The following is a 10487-nucleotide window of genomic DNA, read 5'->3' on the forward strand; positions in this document are numbered from 1 at the left end:
CAGTGCGAGGAAAAAGGTCAGTTTTGTGGGTCCTAGCTTTCAAATGAGGTGTTACACAGCCAAATGAGGACAGAATGCATTTGGTTTAGGCGGGTGGCAAGAGGTTAAAATATGTATTTGTGGAAGTGCACAATTACGTTAATTTGGTCCAGGCTGGTCAGAGTCCAGGGCTGTTTTTCAGTCCCAGTTCGCCCCTGTGTGCAACATAATTGTTGTGCAAAGTCCCTGTCTATTTCACAACAGAAATCCAAAGAGGCAGTGCTTATGAATGTGAGGATTGAACCAGGGCTAGATAATTGGTAAATGGTCTCAATTTATAGCCACCAACGACAGTGTGCACCTTTAGGAGGCGGGGATTAGAACCCCCGACCTTGCGATCATGAGACGACCTGCTCTACCATCTACCCAACAAGGACTAAATTAGATCTAAATGGTGAGTGACTGCCTGCCTGGACAGCTTACACCCTATAGGCCAGTGTAACACCTCATTTGAAAGCTAAGACCTACAAAACTGATCGTAAGTTTTATGTCACATCTTTGAAGCGTTTTTGTCAATTTTTTTTTCATGTTTTCGTAGTTTTTTTGTCGCACTTTTGTTCCTTTTTTTTGTCTCTTTTTTATTGCGTTTTGTCACTCTTTAGTGGCTCTCTTTTAATCTCTTTTTAGTTGTGTTTTTGCCACTTGCTTATTGCGTTATTGTTTTTTGTCGCTATTTTCTCCCACTTTTTTGTTGTTTTTTTCAAGAAGCTTTTAGATTTGGGGACACTATTTATTAATTGACATCAGAATACTTTTTTTTGCATAAGTAAAAGTATTTTATGTCACTTGTTTGTGTTTCTTGATAAAATAAAATTGAAAAAAATAAATCGTACGTCGAATGTAATCCTTGTTCAATAAAGCACAGCGGTTTTGAATGCTCCGCCGCTTGCACATGCGCAGACCGGTGTTTCTGTTGAGCCGTGACTAGCTTGTGCCGCAGAGTCTCAACATCTGTGATATATTTGTCTGTAAACACACATTTATTCACTGTTATCCTTTTCTGTCGAGGGGAATTTACGGCGAACGAGGCGTGAAAGAATATGCCCAAAAATAAAGGTGGGTGACTCGTTTATTTTGTGGCATAATTTACGTTTTATTTGAGATCGGCGCCCATCTATCCCCACCGTGCTGCGAAAACGTGACACGGCGCGGCTAAAGCTAGTTAGCTCAGTGACGCAAAGTCAAACAAAACGAACAAACCGCAGCCTAAAACGGTCTTATTTTCAAAGCGGGGTGTGTTGTTTTATTGTAAAGATACTCCCCCTTGGTATCGCCTTGACCTGTTAGCGCTGAATACTGAGAATATTATACTCCGCTAACAAGCTAACGGCTAGTTTAACCGCACCCGATTGGCCCATAGCATCTGGGACCACATCACTAATACATCCTTTATTGCCAACTGTCAGATTATCGGCGTTACAGATTGTTATATTGCAGTTGCCATATAGTACAAGCATCACCTTTAATCCAGTAAAACGGATTGTCTGTCTTCGTAGCTTGTTCTTGGCTAATGATGTAACAATGGGGTTTTAACTGTGGGGTTTTGAGTGTTGTTGACATTGTACTTATGAAGAAATCACGAGGTGTATTGATGTGATGTTAATACTTGTTTTTATCATTGTTATTCCAGGTAAAGGAGGTAAAAATCGGCGGCGTGGAAAGAACGAAAATGAGTCCGAGAAGAGAGAGCTGGTGTTCAAGGAGGACGGACAGGGTGAGCGGAACCAAAGATTAGCATTAAAGAGAGAGCTTTAGTACTTTGTCACATTCAGAATTGTTATTTTGGGAAACGTTTTGGTCTTTTGTTAGTCTTCAAGTGACTCTCATAGTGCTACAAACTAGTGCACGAGGTTCTAGTAGTTACATTGTTAAAATCCCAGGCGCCTTTTCACATGTTTTGGGTGTTTTTCAGTGCGTTGTTTGCCTTTGGCCTCTCCTGATTATTCCTGTGTTTTCCTTATTGAGGCTGTTTATCATCAGGGAAGTTCACATTGTGTTTGTGTAGCCTGGCAGATTAGATACAGTGATCTTTACCCAAATAAAGATCACTGTATCTGTGCTTGATTTGTGAACAAGCTACACTATCATGATGCAGTTATTAAAGCCAATAAAGAGGTTCATATGCAAGTGTTTTTGTTAGAGCTCACAGATATTACAGGCAATAAATGTGTTTACATTAAAGTGATAGTCTGTAAGTTTGCAAAGGGAGGAGAGATAGAGTGAAAAGTAAACAAATCCCTCCCCTCTTTAACCAGAAAGCCACATTAGTTTGCAAAATGAGAAGAGCGGGAACACAATTTTTAAAAGTTAACCATTGAGCTTCTCCCCGTCCCTCCTGATTGGACCCGACAGCCCGGTTCACAGGAACAGCTCGTCTCATTGGTCTAAGTGGTTTCCCGGTGATTCTCATCAGTTGCTAAAATCAGCAAAGGACTTTAGAAAATGTATTCTTATTTAATATTACTTACCTCCAGTGTTAATTTTGACAACACATTTTATTTTAGTTTTAGTCTTTTGACTAAAATGTAATTTAATTTTAGTCAAGATTTTGTCCAAAAAAAAACTTTTCAATTTTAGTCTAGATTTAGTCGACTAAAATTAAGACTAATTTAGTCGACTTATATTGATGATATTCATTATAATCATATTTAATCGTGGTCCTTGACTTCATGGAGCTGCTCCACATGAACAAAGCTCAGAGCTGATCCTTTGGCAGAGAATTTACATGATCTGAGGCTCTTTCAGACGCTCAATAGAAGTTTGGATGATTTTAGTCTCTCCTTTTCATTTTTATTTAGTCCTATTTTAGTCGACTAAAATATCTGGACATTTTAGTCATAGTTTTAGTCTCATGAGAAACGTTTAATTTAGTTTTAGTCCAATTTTAGTCGTCAAAAATATCACTTTGACTTTAACTAAATATTTTAGTCGACGAAATTACCACTGCTTTCCTCAAATTTCAGACCCAGGCGGTCAATTATACACGATCTATAAGATTTGTAAAACTATCACTTTAATGAGTGGCCTCAGCTCCTCAGATCTGACTCGTGACTTTACCGGAGCAGGACGTCACCAGCTCATCATCATGGAGCTGTTTTACACCCAAGGTTTAAGTCGTATTTTGGGTTTTCTTCCAGATGCTTTATAATAATGTTCTTCTGCATAAACAGTGTCTCACTGATCACAAGGAACACGTTTGGTGCTGGACAGTTTTTTGGTTGTTGTTTTTTCGTTAATTTAACAGGATTTTACAAAAGTTAAAGAGCCTAGATGCAAGTTGACCATTTTATACTCACTACTGCCACCTCAGGTCTTACGCGTAACTGCAGATTCTATATTAAAGCTCGTGCATGACGACTTTCTGAGTGACAGTGCAGGATTTCAGAGGCAGTTGTGGTGAACAGGTCTGAGCTCATTCTACACATTAGGACACGTCTGGAACATGTAGGGGAAGGAGAATACATCATTTTAACATTTTTAAACTCCGTATAGGCTCTTTAAATTGACTTGCTTTTGTGACGCATCAAAATATAACCATAAATGTTACCCAGTGTGGCTTTAAGTTAATGTAGTAAATCAACGTTGCCCTACAAGTGCTTGATTTGGATGGAGGTTCTGTAGAAGTTCTTTGAGAATGTGTCGTGTGCCACTAAATTGAGCTTTGTGTAAAGTACTGGAGGGTGTGAATAGTTTAGTTTATTGATGCCCCTTGAGATTTCCAGTTAACAAGACACACAGTACAAGACAGAACAAAACACACATTAAGACGGTCACACAGACAAAACAAACTCGCTCCATTGTCCTCCCAACCCCCTCCAAGATACTTAGACAAGATTTACAAAAAAAAACACAACAGAAATACAGTCAAAAGGAAACAAAAATGGCTGTTTTGTAATGACTTGACCCACGATTTGAACAACTTCGTCTTGGTTTTGATATTAACTACATGGGAAAGGAAGTAATTCTGAACAAAGCGGTCAGTTTCCATGCATGAATCAATTTGCCAGAAGTAAATTGTAATTCCTGATTGAAAAAAAAGTCTAAATACTTAACAGAGTCCCTTTTGTTTCCTCATGTAGTACTACTAGGACACAGAATTCTGTTTATTTTTGGTTTAGTCTTGTACATTTATTACAGTAGTTTCAGTTGTGTCTAAACCACTGGAATCTGTTTGCTAAAGCTTTGTTGATGGATGTATAAGTTTAAATGACAAAAACACTTCATTAGTCTTTTTAAAGTAGTTTCCTAAACCCGTCATCGTCGTCTTTCTCTTCGCAGAATATGCTCAGGTGATCAAAATGCTCGGTAACGGCCGTCTGGAGGCGATGTGCTTCGACGGCACCAAGCGGCTTTGCCACATCAGAGGAAAGCTCCGGAAAAAGGTTCGTCTCGTCCACTCTCTGACCAGAAGAGCCGCCGTTCACTGGATGTAAAGACATTTTGGTTTCATTATTCCGTCTTCTGTCCCTCCTCAGGTTTGGATCAACACGTCAGACATCATCCTGGTCGGGCTCAGAGATTACCAGGTCTGTAGTGCGTCTCACACAGATTCTCAACTCGTTTTTGTAGTTGTTTATTAAAGTTTACTCGTAATCTTCACTTGCTTGTTAAGTCCAGCAGCATAATTTATCCACTTTCTTCTCAGGACAACAAAGCGGACGTCATCCTCAAATACAACGCAGACGAGGCTCGGAGTTTGAAAGCGTACGGAGAGCTGCCAGAGCACGGTCAGTTCAACAAAGCTACTGCAAAACCTGTGTATTTTATCAGTGCGTTTGTGTTTCCGGGATGTGTTTCGATGCTGCACGGGTTGGTTTGCTCTAAAAATGACTTTGATTTTTTTCCTCTTCAGCTAAAATCAATGAGACAGACACGTTCGGTCCTGGAGACGACGATGAAATCCAGTTCGACGACATCGGGGACGACGACGAGGACATTGATGATGTAAGAACTTAAACTGTTTGATTAAAGCTTTTTTGAATAAAAGCCAGATTTAGACTAAACACGGAGTCAACGAGGAAAACTGGCAGGTCTCAGTGCTCGAAGCCGGGGGTTCAGTTAACACATTGAGTGCCGCTGTTTTTGGGGTTTTACCTGTAGAGCCAACAATCCAGACCGGTTTTAATGATATTTGTAGCACCTCAGCGTATTCTGTGTTATAGCTGTGGGTTGTTTGAAAGACGAGACTCTAAGCCAGGGATCTCCAACCAGTAGCTTCCAGGAGCTCGCCAAAGACTTTCTACATCTACACACTTGATAACTAAAGCTTTACATGCATTTTCTGTTTGTTCTGAACATGCTGAACACAATCCGCAAACAGTTTGGTCAATATTGTAAAGGATAAGGACTAATTGAATCATTTTCTTTGAAATACTAATTCTCCAGGGTAAAGTCCACCAAAGTCGCAGTTTACCAAAGTGTTTTTGAAGCATAAGTCGCTCTCCGTCGTTCTTGTTGTGTAAAAGTAGCTCGCCGGGTAAAAAAGGTTGGAGACCCCTGGCCCTGCTCTAAGCTCTCTGTGGTTTAATTCCTGATAAATACAAAGCTAAAGAGAGGCTAGTTTTGATCAAAATCAATGATTTTCTTCTCTCTTTTTTTTTCTAAATCCTCTCTCCTCTCTGGACGGACACTAACGTTATGTGAAGAGGCAAATGCCTAAATATCTGTTTCAAGTCCATTTTCAATGACAGCATTATTGACCTGTTTTGAAACACGTTTTTAAAAACCTAACTCGGATGTTTCTCAGTCGTCCATGGACCGATTTTGACCATTTAAAAACATTAAAATCTCAACTGTTTCGATCTGTCCACGTGAAGCTGCTCTGCTTTGTCAAACGTTCTCCAGAGAGCGAGAGAGAAGTGTCGGGTTAACAGCTGTTCGCTACAACACCACATCCCGCGTGGACAAAAAAAGAAAAACGCAATAATATACATAAAATGTCCAGATCGTGACTCTTCACAAGTTTTTGATGGTCATTTATTTCAGCTCCCAAAACCACACATAAGGTGTATTAGAGCGTCTAGTTAACTTTTGACCATTATTTTTCAATTGATGCTGTTTTCAATCGCGCTTTTCTGTCAATATGTTTTTTGTGGCTTGAAATTGTCTCCACTTTGGGAACCTCGGCTCTAAGTTACTGTGAAAAGAGCAGAACGGGCACAGACGATTAGTGAAATTACACCATTAAAGGCCTCGCTGGCATTAGCAAAGCATGAAGAAACGGGAATTTAATTTTATCTTCTAATAACCCTGGAAATTGAGGCAGTCGCTCCAAGGCTTAGACGTGAAACTGAATCCATTAATTGATAAGACTTAATATGAACGTCGTGAAGTCAAATACGTCGAGCACTGATAATGTTTGTTTTTACTTCCTGTTATTAAGAAACAAGACTTAAATCCATCACTTCTAACTCCAATAATGTTCACGTTGTACTTTCTTGTTTCAGATCTAATGTGTTGAAGAACGAAGCTTGGATTTTACTCAAGATGCTCCGGTTGGATGATTAATTTGACACTGCGCACCGATAATACATATTTTTACTAAGATCAGCCTAATGTCAGTCGAAAACCATTTATTAAAATATAAAATACACTATGATATTTCTAGTTCTGAAGTCTGTCTACCATCAGTCTTTGCATTTCACATCAGGAGATAAGAAGCTCGTCGTTTATAAGAAATGTGAGGCTGGTGTGAAATTGAATGAAGTCATATTTTAGAGTCTGCCCGGCGACGGATGACGGACGGGAACGCGTAACAATCGGAGCTTTGTTAGACATTTTACAGTAGTTTTTGTCTCTTCTTCTTCTTTCTCCAAAAACACACTCTTGATCTCAACACCTGCGAAGACCCCATTGGTTCGAACGCCGCTCTTTTTAAGATATATTTATATTGATTTCACACTCTGTGGAATGGTAAACAGAATCTCTGGATTCGCCAATAAACGAATAAACCATTTTGTGTTTTTCCCCCTTTTTGTGAAGTATCTCGTTTGTGAAGCTGGACACGGGCGGGAAACGGGTGTAAATGATAGACGCAAATAAACTAGTTCTTCCATACTGAGAAATGTTCTGCCTGAGCTTAGGCGAGTTTATACGTGACTGTCTGGTTCGTGGAAGAGCTTCTAACTTCACCCCGTTTAAAGCTGTAGGAATACATTGGGAGAGGTCAAATGCTAACAACATCTTTAGTCGTTTTGCATGAAGCATCAACTCGTCTAAGCTCAGGTAAGAACATATCTCAGAATGGAAAAACTCTGGCCTGTTCCTTCACGTTCTCGTACTGGAGTTTTCAGAATTAGGATGTTTAATGAGGAAGACGTTTGGCCTTTTCCACTGATCTGCAGAAAATAAGTTCTGCTTCTGTGGGAAGGAGTTGAACTTTACTAGTTAAATCCTAAACCCTCATTAATGACCTTATGTCTTGTCTGAGGGCGTTCACAAAATGTCACGGATTCTAACTAAGTAAAAAGGACTACTTTTGGAAACCAGAGCTACTACTGTAATTTTCTTAAGAACCTCTTTCAGATTTTTGCAGTCTTTGATGGTAATGCAAAATTAAGTGGCTCATGAGGCCAAATGTGAAGTTCTGCTGTTTTTGTTTTGTTTTTTGAGCCCAAAGCACTTGAGTCTTGAATTGTCTTTTTTTTTTTTACTAACAATGAATCAAATTAAACCATTGTCTGGTCTTCAAATAAAAAATGCAGTAATTTATTGGTTCTCTTTGTCTTAACAAAACAACTTTCATATCATTTGTAACTTTTGTACCTTTACTGCATCGGTCTGACAGACCCCTTGAATAGATCTGTGTTCGGGGCCTTCAGCAGGTCTAGTTCTGGCTTCCATCCATCCAGCTGTTGGAGCTGCCCAAATCACATTGCACCAGCCCCTATGGCTCCTCCTGGTTGGTCCAGAGAATGATCCTGGGGGCGGCTTCGTGCCCCTGGTAGGGTCTCATGTCAAACAGGTCCTGGGTGACGGATCAGAAAAGAGCGGTTCAGAACCGGGGCGGAGCTAGACACTCCAATCATCAGGGGCTTAGCCCATAAAAGATTTTGGGTCGGGGACTGAAATCCACCTGCGATGGTGCATATATTTTGAAATCAGAAAATACAATAAAATTAATAATACTGAGCAGTTTTTTAACAAGCCCTACAGGACTGTAGCCTCATAATAATAATGATGGCAGACACTTGTATTTCTTTATAGAAGTCACAACCAGGGTTTAATAAGATGAAATCATATCTATGTGGGAGTCCTCCCCCAGGAAATTTTGACTTTCACAGATGTAATTTAGTGCAATTTGGTGTATTTTAGATGAACATCTCTTGTTATACAATGATAAAACATAGGCTAGATTTTAATTTCTTTACTCTTAAAATACACAATTTAAAAACACTCACAATTTTAAGCTGGTAATACTTTTAATAATTTAATTATATTTATTCATTGCTGTATATAAATCTAAAGTCTAAAGGAAAAATAACAGAAATTCATCACAAAGATTTTTTTATTAACAAGGACTCACTCACCACATTATTAGATCAAGCCAGTTATAGACCAGGACTAAACCAGGATTAATTCAGAACAGAATCAGAACCATCAATAAAAAAGCAAATAGCAGGACAAATGGCTCATATGAACATAGACTAAGCTAAAGTTGCACAGATTCTGTTCTAAACTAAGACAGACGGTACAAAATAAAGTCTAATTATTTTCTCAGAGTTACATTTGAATCTGTGCATGTTGTGGAGGGCTGATTGCCCCCTATGAGAGACCAACAGGCCCGAGAATCGTGAGGCCGTCCTTCTGTGGACCCACCACCTGCAGGGGGAGCAAGAAAATGGATGGATGGACCCATCCACTTTCTTCCTCTTGTCCGTTGCTGGGTCGTGGAGGCAGATGGACCTGCCTGGTTTAGAAATGGTTAAATCACAGTCTATTTTACCCCCATGGCTTGTTTCTGTCTTTTGAATGGCTGTAAATCTAAATCTGCAGCATTTTATTTTGGTGATTCTTGGTGTTAAAAGAAGCTGGGAAGATACACTTTTAGTCACGAGTGACACGGATGGCCTGATTATTTGTCTTCACGAACTGCATTACTTTACCTTGACTTCATTAAATAAGAAAGCAAGAGTTGAGTTTCCAAGAGTTATCGGCCTGTACAGTCTATTAAGTGTAAGTCCACCTGAAATTGAGTAAAACATCTGGAAAAGTACAAATGGTAGAGGCGTTTTAAAAATATGGCCCTTTTGTTCCTGTTTTACGATGCATTGCAAAACAGCCCTGATGCTAAAGTGCAAATGACACATTAGACACAACTTTTGCTCAAACATAGTTAACACAATTATATTGAAGATTCACTTCCTTATTGGACTCTGACAGGAAGTGACATAGATAGAGGCAAACAATATTAAACTGTTGCCGTGCCGACTATGGTAGCAGATGTCCAGCTAAATAAGTCACATTTTCCAAAGCATTAAAACCTGTCATATGCACTTTAAGCTTTTGAGAGTCAGTGGAATAGTAAGTACTTATATATGTATGAAGCTGAACTCCCTCCCTTTTCATAATTTCATAATTCACTGTTAACACTTGGTCTCTGTTGCCATGACAATCCTTATATCCTCTGGTCAAATATTCTCTCCTCTAATTTAGTTTTGGCGCTTTAGTCCAGTGATAAACAGAAGAATGAGTTGCTGCCATTCTCACACTCACCAAATCAGCGTCTTGCCCAAAGGCACAACAGCAGGCTGCACTTCGGACACACATAACAAAACATATAGTTGTATAATCTGAAAACATCTGGCGCGAGAGGCTGAGCTGAAAAGTCTCCGGTGGTTGTTATTTTTAGCGTTGCCACGACGTGACTCATGAACGTGTGAACAGCGTGAGCGGCGCTGACCCATATCTGCGCGTGCACTGCCCTCGTGCGCGGGCGCCAACGTGACGCAACACAGCGCCGAGGGGGCTCACGCCTGGCACGTGCGATACCCGGCACGAGCCAGAAACAAAGAGGGCGCTGGAATAACGAGGCAGAAAAACAAAAGGCCAGGTTCAACATTTGTGCAGTTTCTTAAAGAGGCAGAGTTTTGTAATTGTGTGGATTATTATGTGATAGAAATCTCTCTGGCCACACACTCTGGTTTAAAGATCTGAGAGGCCTTTGGCGCAGAATGGCAGCCATGTCTGTATTAGCCCAGGGCAGCTGCAGTAAAAGCCTTGAGAAGCCAATAAGACTAAAGGAAAATCTTAATGATGCAAACAATAAAGAAGAAGCTCGGAAATCAAATGTTAGTTGTTTCCAAACTCATCCACATCATCTCAGTTCTTCACAGGGACATGTTTATAGATATGTTTGAATGTGCAGGACTGTCACTGTCACAGGAATACGAGAAAACTATAGCCTTTAAGTCAGGGGTGAGTTTGCTTGGTGGAGGGCAGATCTCCTT

The 10487-nt window shown here is 39.9% G+C and overlaps 1 protein-coding gene across 1 annotated transcript; it reads left to right on the top strand.

Annotated features, from left to right (window-relative positions):
* The first annotated feature begins 934 nt into the window (after positions 1 to 934).
* eif1axb (eukaryotic translation initiation factor 1A X-linked b) lies at positions 935 to 7011 on the top strand. Its single transcript, XM_079576552.1, has 7 exons — positions 935 to 1095; positions 1670 to 1753; positions 4318 to 4421; positions 4515 to 4565; positions 4685 to 4766; positions 4892 to 4983; positions 6486 to 7011. Exons 1-7 carry the CDS (start codon positions 1080 to 1082, stop codon positions 6489 to 6491), a joined length of 435 nt encoding a protein of 144 aa, XP_079432678.1. The 5' UTR covers positions 935 to 1079; the 3' UTR covers positions 6492 to 7011.
* The last annotated feature ends 3476 nt before the right edge of the window (positions 7012 to 10487 follow it).

Source organism: Gobius niger (assembly GCF_951799975.1).
Source record: "Gobius niger genome assembly, chromosome: 18".
NCBI lineage: Eukaryota > Metazoa > Chordata > Actinopteri > Gobiiformes > Gobiidae > Gobius > Gobius niger.

Excerpts from the sequence above, each read along its gene's own strand:
- eif1axb (XM_079576552.1), top strand. Across the intron at positions 4,422-4,514 it reads GAGGAAAGCTCCGGAAAAAG|GTTTGGATCAACACGTCAGA; the intron begins GTTCGTCTCGTC and ends GTCCCTCCTCAG. Across the intron at positions 4,767-4,891 it reads CGGAGAGCTGCCAGAGCACG|CTAAAATCAATGAGACAGAC; the intron begins GTCAGTTCAACA and ends TTTCCTCTTCAG.